Below are 20885 nucleotides of genomic sequence, written 5' to 3'. Positions count from 1 at the left end.
AATTCTAAAAGAACTTATCAAACCCAAGAGCCAAATGATTTGAAAAAGGCAAAGTTAAGAAGTGGTGTCCAACCAACTTGTCTTATCTAATATTTAGTTGGGGGATTATCTAAAGTCATCTATTTTGTGATTAAGAGTCTTACTTACTGCTCTAAGGTATTGTAGATAGGATGATTGGGTTTGTTTTGGAAATAAAATGGAAAGAAATGGGTAAGATAACTTTGCTGGCAAATTAATTAAAGAAAGGACTCTAAGTAGGTAAGATTTTAATATTTTGAAACTTGGAATTAGAACCCTATGTGTGTGTGAGAGAGTGTGCATGACTGGTCCTTGTCTCAAACAGGAGTTCTTCATGTGCAATGCCATGTGAGAATGTGTTTATTTGGGCCCAGTATCCTTACTTGTATTTATTAGCATGTGATACCCATGGTGGTTTTTTTTCCTTTTGTCTCCATTCAATGAATGTTATTTGATTTACTATTAGGGTGTACTTAGCTCCACTAGTAACTTAGAGCCTGTTTAGAAGGCAAAGTTATGAGAATTAGATTTCTTAGAAGAGTAGAGAACTATTTCTAAAATTAACTCTTGGATTTGGTTATTGAATCAACAAAGCTGTTCTTGGGAGTGGTCTGTATCATTTTGTGCTACCCAACATGAAATGTCGGCATTGGTCATCAAATATAGTTTAGCTTGTGGGTTCATCAGGCGGAGGGTTGGCCTAGTCACAAGTTGTCGAGATAATTCATAAGGTTGGGTGCTGTGCGAGCGGGCATTATGGGTAGCATTGAAATGGACAAATATGGAGAGGCTTGGAGTTGAGTTGTGGACGTTCATCGCCAACACCTCTTCGAAACATGCCCTTGTCTACCTTGAACTAAACTAAGATAGGATTTATCTAAACTTTTCTTTCACATTTTCTTAGCCTAATAGGACCCAAACTGTAGCAAGATTCACTAGTGCTCTCTTAATTACGTTCAACTTTCAAGAAATATTAATTAGCCGGTTGTGTGGAACCGTAACAATAATAAAGATAAAAAAACAAAAACAAACACACAAGGTTCACATGATTCGACAAACTGCCTACATCCAAGGAGGAGAGAGGAAAAAAATCACTATCAATGATAAAGATTACAGACTCTCTGTCCACAGTCACAAGGAACCTCACAGAACAAAATACATTAAGAAAATCCTACTTGAAAATACTTCGGGCCGAACTCACTTTTGATACTGCCTTGCCTCTTGAAGTCCAAGCCCAATAAGAATACTAGACATCTTAACCAATAAAAGATAATAATTGCATAATGTACCATACAGGATTAAATACTTATTTTCATCCCCCTTTGTAACTTGTCAATAATTACGGCTTAACACACCCCAAACGTTGATCAAATAACAATTTCTTGTAACCAATGTACGTCACTTCTCATGAGACTTCACTGATCGAATTGTAATTAGTTAGCCAAGTATCTCAAAACTGGATTAGCTGAAATCAAATCAAAATTCCCATTTTATAGTAAGAAAAGATTACCATGAAAAGAAAAAAAAGAGACTTGAATGTATCCATAACATATGAAAGAAACAAAGTTTATAAATGCTTTTGATGTATTCGAAGCAGACAAGAAATGGGATGATCATATGAGTCCATAATTCTGAACATGCAAGGCCATACCTTAGAAAATGGGATGTTGGACATTCAAAGAACAAGGCAAGAAGACTGTTTGACTGCCCATTAGAATTTGCATACTGAGAGTATCATGGACCCAAAGCTTCCATTTTCATTAAGTTTAAGTAGAGATTAATCCTTGATATTAAAGGGTAGCTAAAACATGAAAGTTGATTGGTATGATTTGGTAGTTATAAGCTTTTTCTTTTATTCATTGTAGAGTTATCAAGAAGAGTATTTTATTTATATTAAAAATAAAAAATTAAAAAGTTGCAATTTGGGTAGAGTGTACGTAGCTTCGGGTTCGGGTTGAGATCTTCCAACCCAGGCTAGCCCATTAATCGGGTTGAGTTCTTGCCGGCCAGCCCAGTTTGCAGCCCTAGTAAGAGCATACTTGTCAGTCGTGTCGTGGTCTTGGGCTTCTCGCAAGTATGTGAGCAGCCAAAGCCAACCTGCTCTGGAGTCTGGGCCTGGTTGGGATCTTGCTAGGATTTTTACCAAACTTGCCCAAGTTGTTCTTCATGTTTTTCTCTAATTAACAAATCCCTATCAATTAATTAAACAACATAATGCAGATTTTTTATTTTTATTTTTTTATGAATCGATCAAGATCTTAGAATCTAATTACATCTCAAGAGATCCAATTGTTTTATAATAAATTCTCAAAACATGGAGGCTTATTGACCCGCACTAAATGTAGGTTTAACAGAATATGGAACAACGAAGTTGTAACTCTCATATTTTCTGTGGGACTTGCAACTCCTGAGAATTTGCAGCCCAATCTGCTGAATTAGAGTTTGGTTGCAGAAGTTGCACCTCCAAGTCCACTTCCAACAGGGCCTTGTCCACCTTTAAGTTAACTATACTAAGCTAGGATTTATCTAAATCTTTATTTCACATTTCCTTAGCTTAATTGGACCCCAACCCTTGCAACATTCACTAGTGCAATTCGCAATTCTTAGAGGATTAATTAAATCCAGCCCAAAGTTCCCATTTTGTAGCCAAGATGTTTAAAAGTATCCGTAACACAAGAAGGGAACTAAGTTTATAAATGATTTTGATGTATTTGAAGCAGACAAACAATGGGATCCCATTGGACCATATCTTAAAAAATGGGAGGTTCCACTATGGACTGATAGCATACTTGTCACTCGTATCGTGATCTCGGACTTCTCCTGAGCATACTTGTCGCCTCAGATTCGTGCAAATGGTTATGGACTCAAGCTGTCTAGCGACGCAAATCTTCAAATGGTGTCTTTCGGAAAAGTCGGTAACCAGGCACTTGGCCTCTTCAAAAAGTTCTTTACCAGCAAGCCAAAAGACATTTAGAGAAGAAGACTTGCTGAAGTAAATTAAAGCCAAGAGGGGATTGAGGACGCAACATTTCCCAGTTGAGTAGAGGTGGAGCTGAATCTTTATGATTTTGCTCTTAGAAATTCCATAATCACAATCTCGGTTTCTTTAAGACATTCAAAGCCCACTTTTCTTATGTGTTGTACTTTTTATCATCCACATTTCATCCCAAATTTCATTCAACATAATCCAATCCTAAATGACAAAATGCTCGAAAACTGGCCTGGCCTGGAAATGCCATAACGCCAGAACTCGCGAGATTTAAAACCATCAATGATGCCATTTTTTATATTGTAAAGGTGTTCCAACTTGTTTCGAGTTGCACTTCAGGCTGTTTCTTGCCATTTTTCGGGGTCAATTTTAATTGGTTGCATATACTATAAGCTGAATTGCACCAAGAATTGTTCTTCAATCATTACTAATCCACAAAAGGCAGATTAATAGTCAGTGTTATTTGAAAAAAAAAGGGTAAATTCTAATGTTGACACAACTACCATGTAATGTTGACAAAATGTTATCGAATTGTTAATATTCCGGAAATACCAAAAACTTTTGTATATATTAAAGAAGACTAATTAATAGCATAAAATTACTAAGAAAAGTGAGACACCCCCACAGCCAACATTACAAGACAAAATGAGTCACACATGGGACCTTTTGCAACCTATGGGTTTTATCCTAAAAACCTAATTTCTCATAATTTATACAAATATATATAAATACATTACGAATATAAATTAATAAATACAAACTTTGCTCTAGTACTTGGTTTAGCATCTCATAAGTCTTGAGTGTTCAAGAAAAACAACATAGGTAAAATGAATTTGTTTCTAAAACAAGGGATTATTTTATATCAAATTAAACATCTTAATATATGAGAAAAAAAATAACAAAATCAAAACAATGGGCAAGATCATTACCTAATTAGTAGTAATTGTAGACCTGAGAAAACCAATATTGACATCTGTTACAAGGAAAACAACTTGAATTTCCATGTTGAGAATGCACAAATCAAGCCATTCCAAATTAAAATTCATAAATACAAATTTCGAAACCCTAACACTTTGTTTGGGTTAAGAGAAGTGGAGAGAAGAGAAACTCATTAAGAGAAGAGAAGATAAACTCAATTTCTCTCTACAATGTTTGGATTGCAAAAGAGAATTTGGGACAACTTTGAAATTTTAAAATGTCTTGAAAGAGATCTAGGGGTAGAGTTGGAATTATAAAATATTTTTAAAAGGTTTTTCTCCCTTTCTCTTCAAATCTCTCCACACTTTTGGAGAGAAAGAAAACTCACCTTTTTCTCTCCTCTCCCCACATAACAAATCAAACAAGAGAAATGGAGAGAAATTTATATCCTCGTCTCCATTTCTCTCAATCCAAACACAACGTAAATATTTGCAGTCTAACAGAAACCTCCATTGAAACACATGGTGTTTTCTAATAATACCTTCAAAAACTTGCATGAAATATAGAGATTGAAAATCCTAATTAACCATGGAAACCCACTATTAAATCGAGACGATAAAGAGGGAGAAGAAAGTACTTATAACTTACGAGAGGGAGAAGAAGATCTTCAACTGGAATAGAGAGGTAATCTCACAAATACAACGGCTCTATTGTGTGGTTTTGACCTCAAATCCGAGAGAGTTCACTTTGTTGCATGGTTTCAAAATTCGGTTTGACGTCTCGTCTCGTCCATAGACGAAATCAACTTATCTCAGACGAGTCAACCCATTTCGGAACGCTTCAAACCTTTTAACTCAGTTTATAATGATTGATTTTGCGAATATTTAAATTAAAATAATTATGATTTTTTAATAAAATAAGGCATATTATAAGATGTTTAGTCATAAAATCATAATTTATTTATATGGGTATTTTTTTAAAGAAAAAACTTAATTAAAACAATATTTTTAATAAAACTAACAAATTCTTTAAAATTACAAAAAAGAATCTTGAACGGCCATTCAAGAGACAATTTTTCAAAATGACTAAAAAACTATAGTCGGACTCAAGGGCATTCGAGGTCATTTTATTTGAAATAATGTAATGTAATCCCACATACACGTGCAGTAGAGATACAAAAACCATGGAAAATCGTAATGAATCAAGTAAAAGTCATTAAGTCAACAATAGGTTATATAGAAATCTAACCAATGGGAAGTGGGAACACTCATCAAAGAGTTGTGTTGGAGTGACCTCAAGATCGTACCTCATATTGCACATCGTGACGTGAAGTTGTGTAGGAACCATAAATGCATTTTAACTTGTACCTCAATGAAAAGCATCTATGGTTCCTATGCACTTTCACGTCATGATATGCAATATGAGGTACAATCTTGAAGTCACTTCCACACTATTCTTCTTCCAATAATTTGAAATTTTTTCCAAAATTACTCCTGTTTTCAAACATTAATTTTATGGGTATATATATCTACTTCCACAAACGTGCAGGTTTCAATAATGAGGTAGAAAAATCAAGAATGAGACACCACCACTGAATAGTATTGATTATAAATATATATCCTTGGCTAGACATCATAAAGGTGTCGTGGTGTAGTTGGTTATCACGTCAGTCTAACACACTGAAGGTCTCCGGTTCGAACCCGGGCGACGCCATTTTATCCTTCTTAAATGTTTTACTTTGAAATTACTTAAAAGTCCCTCTTTGAGTCTTTAATTAGATGTGACACGTTAGGTGTGACGTGCACGTGCTGATATTTAGTATTGCAAATGAGAATATACTTGGGTTGCTCGGCATATTCTCTATAAATTAGAGGGCCATTTGACCAAATCACAGAACATTTGGCCTTATTTGCGCCTCACGACTCACGCCTAACTTTGAAAATGTCTTAAAGAAAATAATTTATTACATGGTGGGTGTTTTTGTAATTAAGAGAAGTTGATGATGATGAAACTTGAAGAGATGAGAAACACCATTTATTGAGAGACCTTTTTAACTTTCAAACTGATAACACACCCACTTGACCTTGTTCTTGTATTGAGATAAATTGAAATTATCTAAATGCCCTCATGTTCAATCTATTGCCAAATCTTCCAAAAATTTATCATTTTTGAATCCTTTTATTTTTCTTAAACTATATTATTTGATCTCACCTTCTAGCTGTTGTGTTCAACCACTTTTACAAAACACTGGATTTTTTAATTAAAATATCCAATGTTTTCAACGGCTGAAAATTATATATTATCCTTGAAGTTCAAAAGATGAAGAGTAACAGATCTTGAGATTGAATGAAGATTAGGGTAAAAATTTCAACATATAGGCTAGAGTTTGAAGACAAGGACAATTAACTCATTGTTTGTTTGTTACGTAGGAAAAACTAAGGTTGAGGGGCATGTCGTCAGTTTTAGCACATAAGGATTTCTCAAATATTCACTAAAACCTAGAGGAGTGAGTCTTCTATGCATTTTATGGCTACTTACGAGTCTAATGCCACCATTAAGTAATTGAAGCAACCAAGAGGTTGAGCTTTTTGTAACCTAAGTTCGATAGCTTTGGACTTTGTGGTAGAGCACTACTCTTAAATCTCATTTGTTTTAACTTGGTTACAAATTCTCTCTTGAAATCGTCTAATCATAACATCAATTCTTAAATGATGAAAGTACTTCTAAAGGGTTTTTTTTGTAAAGGATTAAGATGAGATTGAATAGATTCAAAATAATTCTCCTGGAAAGTTGAAGAACATGGAGAAGACATGTTTTTAAGAGAAAATTCAATAATTTTTTATTGGAGGTTAAAAATAAGAGCATTTAAGTTATATTCTTTAATACGTAAGAGAATTGTTTTTTTGTTTTGTTGATAATCGTGTATCCCTGTAGACAGCAGACCGAGTTTGTATCTAAGCTTTTCCAGTCCATAGACCATGATCTTGTCCAAGAACTTATACCGAGGCAAATACAACACCCGCATATCACACACATTAGGTAAGTGAGGATGCGGTCTAACAAGTGGCCCATGAGGAATTAATGCTCATACTGGGTATCGAACTCACACCCTATAAGCATTAACCGCTTATCGATCAGAAATTTCCATTGAACCAACCCCTCGAGGTTTATGTAAGAGAATATTGAGATCAAGGGCGGCATGTCTTGATTTGAAAATATAAGGGTAACTTAAATATTCATAAAAAAATGGAGTATTTATAATTTACGAGGAAAAAATGGTTGACTTAGACATGCCCCTCTATGTTTTGGTATGTATAGAGACACCTCATATTTTTCAAATTGATGACATAACCCTCTTGACCTAGGTCTTCTACGAAAGTTAAATAAATTACTTAATGCTCTAATTTTAAATCTTTAGCTAAAAATCCTTGATTTTCTATTATAGAGTAAAGGTTTTTTGTTCTTAATGTTAAACTTCAAAACTCTATATTATTTATCTTCAAATCTCAATCACAAGATAGGACATTTGAAGAAATACAAGGATGGATTCATCCAATATTAGTCATCTTCAACCTCTAAGGTAAAATCTCTTATACCTTCATCAGATAGATTTTTTAGAAAATAAAATATGATGAATTGTTGGGTAGAGAAATCAAAGGGTTTCTTACAAAGAGGTTAATGTGAGGTAGAAAATGATGATGAATAATTTAAAAATCATTTACCATTGAGGTTTAATAGCTCAAAGGGTGAAGACAAGGACATTTAGATCATTTTACACTAGTCTCTTTTATAAAACCTAGGTCAAGGGGGCATATCGTCATCACTTTTAAAACACATGGGTATCATTAACATTTGACCAAAATATGGAAAGGTATCCAAAATAAAATCATAAAATTTCAAAAAGTCAAACAAAGAAGGTTCAAAGCGATGACCAGTCTTTATTTCAACGGTGATCTACAAACGCAAGAGGCGATCCACCACAAACTCTAACACCCACTCTTCTCAGACCAACTTTTGCTAACGCCACCCCAAACTGTTTGTGGATATTTGCATAGGAATTGGTGTGGCATTAACAAAAGTTGGTGTAGCATTAAGAAAAGTTGGTGTGGCAATAGCAGCTCTCGCTCACGTGACCTAGACCACTGGGCTTCGACAAATCCGCCGCAACCCTTGTTGATCACGCCATTCTTCCTCACTATATAACTCACTCTACTTCCCATTTCGTCTTCTCCACTCATCATTTTTGTTTCTGAGCTGTTCTTCTGTTATTTTTTTTCTTCCTTTTATACCCCTCAACCTCTCGGATACTCATTTTTCTGAATCATGGGTAGATCCGTCTTTTCCTTTCTTCATTTCTTGTTCGAATTCATGAGCAAGCTTTTCTTCTATAGTTTATGATCTAAGATTGATCTGAATTTTTTTTTTTTTTTTTTGTGTTATTTTAATTAATTTTACAGGATCTGGAAAGATCAAGATCGGAATCAATGGTACTCGATCGAACTCAACTATATTTTTTTTAATGCTGATTTGTTTATTATTTTTGTTTTTAGATCGAAATCTGATCGTTTTTCCCCCCAAAAAATTAGGTTTTGGAAGGATTGGTCGATTGGTTGCGAGAGTTGCTCTTCAGAGAGATGATGTTGAACTTGTCGCTGTTAATGATCCCTTTATCACCACAGATTACATGGTAATATCATCCATCCATGATCCATCTATCCAAAATCATACATACATACATACATGCATGCATACACGTATGTGAAATGCATGTATGTCTCAGGTGCCATACATGAATGATTTATATGATCTCACTCTGTTTAGAGATCTCTCTTTTTTTTTAAAATTTGCTACTTTGGATAAAAAAGAATCATGTACATCAGATGATTCTAACCGTCAGATCTGATCAACAACTTTAGTTCTGATCTAGTATTTTAATTTACGGTTTGGATCCCTGGACCTTTGCATGTTAATCAGATTTGTGACCGTCGATCAATAATAAAAGCGCTTTTTATTTGGTTAAATGGAGTTTTGTTATTCTGTTGTGCAGACGTACATGTTTAAGTACGACAGTGTTCATGGTCAATGGAAGCATAACGACATTAAGTTGAAGGACTCAAAGACCCTTCTCTTTGGTGAGAAACCAGTCACCGTGTTCGGTGTCAGGTACGATTGTCCATATTTTTTTTTAAATTTTGGTTATTTTAAATACGAGTCTAAGAATTTAGATTATTGAGATTTTGTTTGTTTTTTTGGGTAAATAAAGGAACCCAGAGGAGATCCCATGGGCTGAGACTGGAGCAGAGTTTGTTGTGGAATCAACAGGAGTGTTTACTGACAAGGACAAGGCTGCTGCCCATTTGAAGGTTTGCTATATTCTTTTGCCAAATTTATGTTTGATTGAGTTTTTTGTTTGTCTCACAAATAAGAGGGAATATGGGTGCATTTTATTTTAATTGTAGCAATTTATGGTTGTAGGACCACCGTTTTAAATTAATTTTGATAATGAAGTATAAATGGGTGGATTCTTGGAAAACAAGGACTATGTGTGCATTTTATTTTAATTGTAGCAATTAATGGTTGTAGGACCATTTTAAGAAATTATTGGTTTTTGGACTATTTTAATAATGTTTTGATTTGGAACTTCAAATAGGTGGATGAATTAGATGATTTTGATGTTAATAATTTCACTCACTGCCTCAAATTATTCTTTATTCTTTGATTTGGTGTCTTATTTAGATTCATTTGGGTAGGTTTGTTTGTTATAAGTAGTTTTGCCCATAAATTCTCCATTAGTTCAAGGTAATTGTTACAAATACAAAATATTACCCAGTAATTAAACTATGGGTTCTTTGGATGTTATTCATTTTTATACATTTTGGTGCTCTTTGATTACTGTTAATTTGTTGGCTTTAAAAGTTTGTGTCTTTTTCAACTCTTATCGTTGATTGTAGATTAGTTATGTTTAATCTATGAGAAAGTACTAATTCAGTTGAATTGATACATCAGGGTGGTGCTAAGAAGGTTGTAATTTCAGCTCCTAGCAAAGATGCTCCTATGTTTGTTGTGGGTGTCAATGAGCATGAATACAAATCCGATGTTAACATTGTTTCCAACGCTAGCTGCACTACCAACTGCCTCGCTCCCCTTGCCAAGGTTTTTTTTTTCCTTATATGATACTTGTTTTATTTTTATTTTTTTTAAATTTGTAATTTTGGTTTGCTTATATTTCTATTTTGCTTGTCTTGAATTTTCACAGGTTATTAATGACAGATTTGGCATCGTTGAAGGTCTTATGACCACTGTCCACTCCATCACTGGTAGGCTTTATTACTAAATTGATTAATTATTTTACTGGGTTGAGAGGTTTGTCCTGTAGATTGATTTATTGTTCCTCTCAATAATCTTTGTGATTCAGCCACTCAGAAGACCGTTGATGGGCCATCAAGCAAGGACTGGAGAGGTGGAAGAGCTGCTTCATTCAACATCATCCCCAGCAGCACTGGAGCCGCTAAGGTAGCTAACATGGCTGTAGAATTACTTCTATAGAGAGATGAAATTTGGAAATGTTATAAAGACCCATTCTTGAACCCTTAATTTCATGTCGTAGTTTGTTGTTAATTGCCTAGGTACTTGTTATTATTCTATATTAAATTATTAATTATGTCTTACATTGTGATTGTTGAAGGCTGTTGGAAAAGTGTTGCCAGCATTGAATGGGAAGTTGACTGGAATGGCTTTCCGTGTTCCTACTGTGGATGTCTCTGTTGTGGATCTCACTGTGAGGCTTGAGAAGGCGGCCACCTATGATCAAATCAAAGCTGCAATCAAGTAACAAACGAAATATTTTGTTTTCAATTTATTTTATTTAGCGCTCAAATGGATTCTCCTTTACTATTGAACACTGATGGCTCACTTGTTACTAACTGCTCCTTTATTTTTATTCTGTGGGTGCTCAGGGAGGAGTCTGAGGGAAAGATGAAGGGAATTTTGGGTTACACGGAAGATGACGTGGTTTCGACTGACTTTCTCGGTGACAGCAGGTAAGGATAACTCTTCTAATTTTTTATTGTTATGGTGTGTTCCCAATGGAATTGGTGTCTTTGTACCCATCAATCTAGAGAGCCCGGCTAAGTTGGTTTATTCTCATGCACATTGCCCAAATGTGTTAAATTTGTCCAATTTTTATTCTCATATTGAGAGAGGCTATTGAAGATATCTTGATTGGCTTTTACGCAATGTGCCCAAAATCAAGTTAGTTGGATATTTCTCAATTGTGATGATCTTTTCAAGAAATTCCAACATTATTTTGGAGTTATTTAAAATCCTTGAAGCAGCTCTATTTATTAGGTTCTTGCCCGACCCTGACGTCCTTTCTTGTTTTAAGTATTTGGTATTTAGTGATACCGTTCTATTACTATTAACTGCTCTTTCTGCTTGCATGCCCCAAAAATGGTTTTTGCTCTTTCCATTCGTTTCTCACTTGGCTTTTTCCCATCACTTTTGTCTTTTTTGACTTCATCACCTCTTGAATTATTTTCAAATTATTTGTGTTCCCAGATCAAGCATATTTGATGCCAAGGCTGGAATTGCTTTGAGCGAGAAGTTTGTAAAGGTTGTCTCTTGGTACGACAATGAATGGGGTTACAGGTAATTATCATTTTCTGTTTGTTCTCTGTGCATTTTTTTTTTTCATTTCAACGTGTCACTTGGAAAATAAATGGTTCTATCAGCTCTCTCAACCATGGTTTTAAAACTCGTTTTGCATCTCAGACGAGTTTTTCGATACGTTTGAGTCGTCTTGTTCAAGAATGAGACAAATGACGCATGGTCTTAAATCTTGTCTGATACCTTTGACTTATCTACTTATCTATCCGTCTTGTTGGTGGACGATACCTAGACGTATCGGACGAGTCATCTCAGTCTCGGACGAGATTTAAAACCATGCTCTCAACCCTGTATATTTGTACTTGGAGGGGTATCTGAAACGAGTGGTGATCCCATTAGGTGTCCGTAAGAGTCCCTTATAAGTAAGGTGGTGCCTCTTGTTGGACAAAATTGCATGTTGGGTTTCATTCAGATAGCCAAAGGTGCACATTTTTCTTCCAATGGACATAATGCAGTTCACTCGTGATGGACACCTAATCGAATCAAGGCTTTTGTTTTGGTGGCCAACCCCCATGAATAAGATGGGGAAGATTTATGCTTAAAGAGTAGAGGTTGCAATATGCATCATCGTTTGCCCCTTCTTGCACGTTATCTTTTTTGTTTGTTTTATCCAAGAATTTGAGATGTGCTTGTGTCTTGCAGCTCACGTGTAATTGACTTAATCGTCCACATGGCCTCTACTCAGTGAACTTGATATGCCTGATGTTGTTCTCCATTTTTGGTGTCTTGCGGTTTTAGTCTCTGTCCGCGGTTAAGAAGAGATGATTTTGAATAAGTTGAGTTAGAACTATTGATAGAGGTTCGGACTCTCGTTTTGTTGAATTAAGTGATGGGGGACTCGTTTTTCCCCAATGTTTTGGATTATTGGTATGTTGAAGTTAGCTTTTCTACTATTAATCTTTTCTGCTCTCTGTATTGCTTTTACGTTGATTTGCTATGTTTTGGGGAAAATGGATGTTGTGCCGGAGCATCTGGTCTGATCTGAAAGACTAATGATAAAATGACACCTTGACACATGCGTGGTTGATGTGGCAAGGGCACAGAATTGTAGATATTTTTCCTTGTGTATCCCAAAGAAAGGTTCTATGATTCTGTGCCTTTGCCACGTATGCATATTTTATCCCGACTCAATCTGAAAAGCTGTGTGTGTGTGTGTGTGTCATTTTCTTTTTCTCTATTTAATTGTTGCAACTGTGAATTGGAGATAGGTACAAATTAGAGGCTTTTTGAAGGAATTGTGGGGTTCACAAGTTCAAATTAGAGGAGTGAGGACCATTTGGGGGCTCTCAAGTTGAAATTACAGGAAATTCGCTTGGAAGCTTAAGATCTTTGGAAATATCCTATGAGCAAGGTTAATTTTGAACCAGTTTGGGATATTTCATCTAAGATAATCTGATTTTGTTTAAAGCTAGAAACAAACATTGACTTCGATGAGTGTTGTAAAGTAAATATAAAATAATAAAAAAGTAGAAAAATGAATACAATCACAGTATTACAGGCAAGCCGATAAATATAAATTTATTACTCAAAAAAAAAAAAAAAAAAAATTACGAGTATGGAGGTCTATACTTACCTCCAACACTTCGGTGGAACCTATAAAATCTCTACACCCCCAACTTTAATAAGAACCTAAACAAGAAGTCCCGATCTCACTCTTGTGTCACAAACTTGTAACAACTATGTGAAGATCAATCTCAAGAACCTTGAACTTCTAAATTTTATAAGAGAAGAAAAATACATATGCAGAGACTCAATACTTTCTCATACTCTCTACCAAAGAGATAATTCTCTTTTATGGATCATTACTATCATCTAGGGACTCTTTTGTTTCTATAAACTAATGAAACGACTTTTCCCAGAATACCCATCAATCTTAAGAAACAAAAGATGGTGATTTTATATTGCCGAAACCAAATAGATTGCAACACTACCTCAAGATGAGATTTTAAACCTCAATTGTGAAAGCATATTAACCCATTCCTTTATTAAACATCCAACCACACTTTTTAACAACAATAACATATAAGAAAAAAGTTTATCTTGCATCACTGAGAACATGGATCCACATTCATGGGATCTTTAAACCATAAATTCACTTAGGGTTTGTTTGATTGGATGGAAATTTGTTTTTCATGGAATTCAAAAATCCTTCAAAACACCTAGAAAATACTCGTAAAAAAAAAGAGGAGAGAGAGTGTAATTTTGTTATTTCTCACGGAGTGAGACTGTGAGGTGGAAAAATGATATCCAACACTGCGTGATTTTTAGTAATTTCATCGAAAATGCACTTTCCACCCATTTTCATTCTTTATCAAGCATATCCTTACTTTAAGTGAAGATCAAATATGTCTTCCCTTAAGTAGTCAATCACAACATCCCTAATGTTGATAATTTCTTGTCAAAGAGTCAATCATTTGGGGCATAAAATGGGTCAGATTTTATCCGAATTTAGCGGGTTTGAATACTTGGCATAGATCCTAATAAAAAAAAGGTCGAATATGGTTTGATGTCCCTTGATCCGAGTTAAATACAGATCCATTCCTAAATCCGTTAGATATGAATGATATATTGCTTTAAGACTTACATTTTTTAAGTTTTTCAAAATATCATTTTCTACTATTTTAATATAACATGAAATTTTCTAGGTGTGTAAATAAAATAAAATAATTTAGCAATTACTAAAGAAGTATAGTAGAAAAATGTTGAATGGTCTATAATTATTCGATCCAACCCGAATCGAATGAAACAACCTTGTCAGTATCAGTTATAGATTTGAATCTTAGTATAAAAATAATAATTAAAAAAAAATTGGGATCTTCGACTCATTTTAAGTTCCGTCATTAACTTTTTTGCTTTCTTCAATTTGTTCAAAATTAAAAGAGTCTAGCTGGAGTAACATTGAAATATGCATCGTGGGGACATTTCTGACATGGATGTGTGCCAGAATCATAGATGTTTTTGATGGAAGTATGCTTCTAACATGCAAGCACGTCAGAAATGTCCCACGATGTACATTTTAATGTTACTTCAGCATTATCCAAATTAAAAGCCACTCTCCATCACCTTTGCCTTCATAATGTCACCTCACTTGAAAAGTGAGTACAAACTGCACCCCACTTAATGAATTTTCTAAGCCTATCAATGGATAATCGAAAATTTGAATCAATTTGAATTTATATTCGAAATTTTGACTATTATCCGAAAATTTCAGATCTCGGATAGGAAATCAAATATTGTTTTGGTAATCGAACATATTTCGGATAGGCATTTACATTCCATCCGATTTTATAAAATAAATATTATAATTTTATATATGATATATAATTAACCATCGATTTTTTCTTTTTTACTTAAAAAAAATAAACTTTTTATAACCTCTTATCCCCCTTATTCTCGTGATCTCCATTCTCAATCAACTTAAGGTGAGCAATCATCTTCCTCGTCAAGGGATCATCTTTTCTAGGGACTTCAAGTAGGCCTCCCCCGTCTATATAATTAGGATTTTGTTACGGGCACAGTTAAAGTTCATTAAATGTGCCTTGGGATCTGATTTTTGAATCGAAACTATCCCCAAAAAGTATATTTTTTAACCAAAAATACCCTAGAGCTTGTTTCTAAGGTGTATTTAATGCACTTTAACGTGTGTCTTAGGGCACACCTTAACAAGACTCATAAAATTAAAGGGGAAAAAAAAAGTGGGCACACCTTAACAAGACCCATAAAATTAAAGGGAAAAAAAAAAAAGTTAAAGTGGGACCAAGATAATGTGAGATACTTTATAATGATTCAAGATGTGATTTATTGATTCATCGTTGACATGAATCTCAAGGTGACTAATGTACGATTATGAAGTCTTTTGGTCTTTTATCTATACAAATATTAAATAAGATTTAATCTAGAACAATTTAGTAGGTGTATTGGATCCTAATTCCCCTATCCAGACCCGATGCAATGGACTAATACATTATTCGAAAGCTCAGATCCCATCTGTTTAGAGAATTACTAACGTCACACCAATTTCTTTATAAAGCATCCAAGAATTGCACACGGTTGGTGTGGCGTTAGTAAAAGTTGGTGGGGTAATAGTATCTCTTTATTTTTTTTATGTGATCTGCTGGAATGGAAAAACAGGGTTGTCGGGTTGACCTGATCCATGGATTACCCTAGGTTGTGCCTATGGAATCGGATCTAGGTTGGAATCTCACAACACGTATCGAGATACGCATTGACACAAATGTCCACACTAGTACACCCTGCAAAAACCCTCAAAACCCTAATTTTCTTTCTCTCTCCCCCAATTTATCAATCGAAAGGAGAGCCAAGTTCAAACCAGGTATGAACTACATATCACTCGATTTCTTTTCTGTATCTGTGAGATTGAATTCTTCCCTGAAATCTCTTAGGGTCTGTGTGTGTGTGTGTGTAACGATACGAAGCCCTCTCTCCGAATGTTTGATAACTGTTGCAGTCAAAATTAGGTAATTTTATGATGTGGGTATGGTTATTTTTCCACTAAAAAATAGTATTAAAGAACAAAGTAAATATCTTTTGATCTGTAAATAAACATAGAAAGTTTGGGGACAATATAGAACAAAAATTATGATATTGATTCTTAAGTATCACTAATTGCAGAAGAAAGTCATTAGAACATATCAAGTTCTCAAGTTTTTATAAATTTTGAGGCATTTTTTATTGGCTTAATCGTCATCATTGTCATAAATGCCTCATCCCACAAATTTGGGGGTCTTGTAGTTTATCAACGTAACTCGCCATTGCTGATCTCTAATGCATGGTTCTTAGTAAGTGGTCCCTTTATTGTTAATGTGAGAAATAGATGTTCAAATTGATACTTGATGGCACCTTAAATGTATCTGGATCTTTCTTATAGTAATTCAGACCTGGTTCCAAAGTATAGGTGGAATTGTAACACAGAAGTTCGTTAGAATAAATTTTAAGGTGCACCACAATGTTTGCTATGTTCAAACTAGTTTTTTTTTTTTTTTTGGGTAAGCTGGACATGAACCCACGACCTTAAAGTTGTTTTGCAATGTTTCAAACCAACTGAGCCAACTGAGCTATGGGTCTAAGTCCTTAAGTAAGTAGTTAACCCTGTTAATTTTATAGAGTTTTGGGGTGCATAGTTATGGCACATTTATTAAGCTAGTAATTACCCTTAGTTTTATGGAGCCTTTGGCTGCATAGTTGGTGTACATTTGAAATATAAGTTTATATGTAACATCAAATTAGCTAAAAAATCATTTATTCACTTCCATTGTTGGTCTAATATGAAGGAAAAATCTATCTTAGGTTCGTGGGGCTTTCTTAGATTAAGTAACTCATAAAGAGCATTTTATTTTGAAATAACATCAGAATGAGCCTGTATTATTAGTATAGCTAAAATAGAACTGAATTTTCATATCAGCCAAGACACCAACTATTAACCCATTAGTATGTATTTTACTCAAATCTAAAATAGTAATACGACCATTTCTTGGAATATCTTCAGAAACTTGATCTTAAGAGTATATCTAGCTGGTGGATTTACTATTTTACTTGAATAAGGAACATTGGATCGTTTATTTTTGGACAATTTTACATTTAATTTGTAGGATTTACTATTTTATTTGAATAAGGAATGTTGTTCGATTTTATTGACAGGGTTTACTTTTCTTTTTTTTTGAGTAAGAGTTATGTTATTAGACCGATAGATGAGTTGATTGACATACTATAATGCAACTTTGAAGTCATGGGTTCAAATATAGATTATTTATTCAAATATATATATCAACTTCAATTCCAAGTTGGTTGTCCAAACGCCGAAGTTGGAGTTGTGTACAATTCCTTAACTAAATTCCCACGGCGGACAACCAAACGTGGATGTTTATTTTAGGAATTGCAACAAAATCCACCAATTCCAACTCCCCCTTCCAAACACACCCTTATTATTTTTTTCTTTTTCTCAGATTAGTTTAATTTGTAAAATTCAAACTTTAGAGATCATATTGTTTTCTGTTGGATCAATAACCAATCATAAACCGTAATTGTAATTTACTTCACTCTTCTAAGAATTTTTGTATGGTTTTGCCTAAAATAGAGGAAATTTCCGTCTATAAAATTGGACATCGAGAAGAAGTGGTATAATATTGGGTGGGAAATGAAATTTGCGAGAGTAATTTCTTCTAATCGTGCTTAAAACAATTGCTAAAGTCCTTATAAGGATTGACCTGAGTTAGGGTTTTGGATGGATTCTATTAAGACATTGATGTATTAGAAATTTAGGTCTGTTTTTTAAATAGATGTCTGAAGCTTACGCATCAAAGCTCACCTTTAAAGGTGTTTACCACTTCACCTTATACGCATGTGTTAGTGTAGGTATAGAGTAGTAATTCAAAAGTTTTAATTTTTAATTTTTTTTTTTTGTTCCCTGTAACCAATGTTACCTTTACACCAGGGGCGGAGCCAGGATTTTCTAGTAGTGGGGGCAAACTATTTAGGTTTTGAGTTAGAACTTGAAGAAAACGATAGTTAGGTCATTTCCAATTAGTCTATGAGAGAGGGCCCGCTTAAGAGGCAGTGTCAACTTCAAAAAATTGAAGGGGGGAGGAATGCAGGGAGGGGGAATTGGAGAGAGGTGAGGGGGTGGGGGAAAATGGGGCTTGTAATTAGTTGAAAATACAGGTGTATCTCATAGTTTTGTGGGGGCAATTGCCCCCAATAGCTCTGCCCCTGCTTGACACATGGCACGGGTGCTAGGTGCCTGCTAAGACAACCTTGGAAAATTCCAATACGGTGGCATGGCCATACAAATATTAAATTCAGGTACAACAAATTTTCTAGGTAGTAATCAAGTAATTAGTGGTGCATGAAAGAAACTTTGAGTTGGATAGCTATCCACATTATTAGAGTTTATGATACACATTCTCAATGTTCATTTGTTTTAGAATTTTTTTATTTTTTTTATTTTTGGAAAAATTAGTTCTACCATATGCTGGTAATTACCCAAAAGTTCCATGTCGTGTTGACATGCTCGGACAACAAAAAATTTCAAATTGGAAGTGCCAAGCTAACACTGCTTGTAACCCTTAGTTAAGTTATAAGAAGCTAGTTTAGCTTGAATGCGATCAACAAAAAACATTTTGATCCTTATGAGGTTTAAAATCTAGAAATTTTAAAACAAAACATAGACTTTGCTGGGATTACTTTTGAAGACTTTGTTTTTAGATGGAACACTTTTTTGTGATTTTTTATTTTTTTTCCTTGTTTGGTTTCTCTTAGAGGCCATCTCGGCCTCCTTGATTGTTGTTTCTCTCCTTTTTATTAATATATTACAATTATCAAAAAAAAAAAATCTAGAAATTTGGACTTTTATGGAACACTCATTTTCTTTATTCGTAGCAAATTTAAACTTGAAACAGAAGACACCACCATGTTCATCCCCAGGAAACCTGTTATTAACACATCAAAAGTTTCTCGAAGATTTTAGTAAAAGGTGGACTGTTCTTCTAGGAGGTTATTCTCTTTACTGAAAATCTTAGGTATATTCACACTTAAGATTTTGACTACAGACTCAACTGAAAGGAGAGGGGAAGTCAAAACTAGCTGAGTTATGTACAATATGAAGTATACAACAAATCAGAAAGAAAAAAAAAACCTATATTATGCCTTTTGAATCAAATTTAATTGCTTGTAGATGATGAGATAAAAAGAAACCAACCATGTCTCCCAAACTGCACAAGTGTTAAGTATGTCTGTATGAAATAAATGCATTTACGCAAACCATAGTAACAATAAAGGCGTTTTTTTTTTTTTTTAAGAAAAGAAAACACATTTAAAACACATCTTACACCTCCGACGATTAAAACGATAAAAAATGCGTTTTTTTATTTTATTTTAAAGAAGCCGTGTTTTTTCAATTTTAAACACATTTTTTTAAAGAAAAAATAAAATAATAAACACTTTCATTGTTGCCTTATAGTTGTTTGTGATTTTGTTCATTAATGTTTTATAATGTGGGATTTGATACATAATAGAATTTGTTGATTCATAAATGTAAAAATATGGGATTTGATGATAATATCTTGATATTTTTCTCATTTTTTTCTCCATATTGTATTATTTTGAACAAAAGATATGTTGATGAGTAAACTTCTTTTTTTGGGCATTATAACATGTATTATTATGTTTGAGAACATGTTATATTGAAAGCATAGAATAAATTAAGATAAATTTTATATGTATACATTTTTAATGTTTCTTTCTCGTTTTTTTTTTTTCCGTTTTTTATGCTTTCTCTGTAGTTTTCCCTTGCCGTTTTAAATCTGTACTCCGACTTTGTGATTATGATGCAACAGTTGATTATTCCCTCTAACCTAGAAACCATTATATCAAAAAAAAATTTAAATTCTAATGTTTCATGAGTGAAGAAATGGCGATGAGGTGTACCAGATTGTTGAGAAGTATCACCGTCACCAAGGAGGCTATCAGGGTGGTGGGTTGCAGAACATTTTCAGCGGGAGGTAGTAAAGCTGCAGGTGGTAGTAAAGCAAAGAAGGGTGCGAAAGGAGGTGCAGCTGGTGATTCTCCAAAAGCATCCCTACTCACCAAAGACATAAAGTCCACAACAGTGGTTGGTGCCAATATCCTCAAGGATGGAGCGGACCCTAAGATCATGGCAGACTCTGAATACCCTGATTGGTTGTCGCACTTGCTTGATAAACGGCCTGCATTGAGTGAACTACGAAGGAAGAACATGGAAACTCTCTCCTATGAAGATCTCAAACGTTTTGTTAAGCTGGACAACAGAGAGAGGATCAAGGAAAACAACTCTGTGAAGGCCAAGAACTGAGCACAGATACGAATGGAAATTAACTCATTTTGCGTGATTGCAAAATGACGAAATGGCATTGTAGGAAAAATGCAAACCAATTATTTGTTTCTGTTTGAAAGAAATACAATGCACAATATTCTCTCTATTTGAAAGAAATACAATTGTTTGTAGTTTTTTGCTATTTTATTCAGCCCAAATTTGATGTTTCTTGGGTTCAATCTTCAAATTTCAGCGCCGAATTTTTCCTCTTTTGTATGGCATTTTGTGTCTTGTGCTGTAACAGCATCTTTGAGGTGAATATTTGGGTAGTTTTTATGTGTTTTGTGCTGTAAGAATCAGACATCCGACCCTGGGAACCATCACTCTCTCTCTCTAGAAGAAATTTTCTTTTGGCACGCAATCATCGAGTGCAAGAAGGAACTTTTTAGTGACGAGATGCAATTGGTTCTAAGCGATCTGCAAGTAGTC

At 34.4% G+C, this 20885-nt stretch overlaps 2 protein-coding genes and 1 non-coding gene across 4 annotated transcripts; all 3 read left to right on the top strand.

The window, feature by feature from the left end:
- The first annotated feature begins 5564 nt into the window (after positions 1 to 5564).
- TRNAV-AAC (transfer RNA valine (anticodon AAC)) lies at positions 5565 to 5638 on the top strand. Its single transcript has one exon. It is a non-coding gene; the product is annotated as a tRNA-Val (tRNA).
- A 2487-nt stretch (positions 5639 to 8125) lies between these two features.
- Positions 8126 to 12501, top strand: LOC147395070 (glyceraldehyde-3-phosphate dehydrogenase GAPC1, cytosolic-like). The gene is made up of 12 exons (XM_086453945.1): positions 8126 to 8252; positions 8383 to 8412; positions 8512 to 8612; positions 8973 to 9088; positions 9189 to 9288; positions 9932 to 10078; positions 10182 to 10242; positions 10341 to 10438; positions 10611 to 10753; positions 10882 to 10965; positions 11483 to 11572; positions 12233 to 12501. The coding sequence occupies exons 1-12, from the start codon at positions 8249 to 8251 to the stop codon at positions 12276 to 12278; spliced, it is 1020 nt and encodes a 339-aa protein (XP_086310071.1). The 5' UTR covers positions 8126 to 8248; the 3' UTR covers positions 12279 to 12501.
- Positions 12502 to 15771: 3270 nt separating this feature from the next.
- LOC147395069 (uncharacterized) lies at positions 15772 to 20635 on the top strand. 2 transcript variants are annotated; one of them, XM_086453973.1, is made up of 2 exons: positions 15772 to 15923; positions 20014 to 20635. In XM_086453973.1, exon 2 carries the CDS (start codon positions 20016 to 20018, stop codon positions 20433 to 20435), a length of 420 nt encoding a protein of 139 aa, XP_086310099.1. In that variant the 5' UTR covers positions 15772 to 15923; positions 20014 to 20015; the 3' UTR covers positions 20436 to 20635. The 2 variants fall into 2 exon arrangements, with proteins under 2 accessions (XP_086310099.1, XP_086310100.1); XM_086453974.1 differs by lacking the exon at positions 15772 to 15923 and adding an exon at positions 15953 to 16068.
- Positions 20636 to 20885: the final 250 nt, after the last annotated feature.

This window comes from Akebia trifoliata, chromosome 9 (genome assembly GCF_017979445.1).
Source record: "Akebia trifoliata isolate Shusen 1 chromosome 9, ASM1797944v1, whole genome shotgun sequence".
NCBI lineage: Eukaryota > Viridiplantae > Streptophyta > Magnoliopsida > Ranunculales > Lardizabalaceae > Akebia > Akebia trifoliata.
Note: the sequence above shows the minus strand (reverse complement) of the source record. Positions and strands in the feature narration are given on the sequence as shown.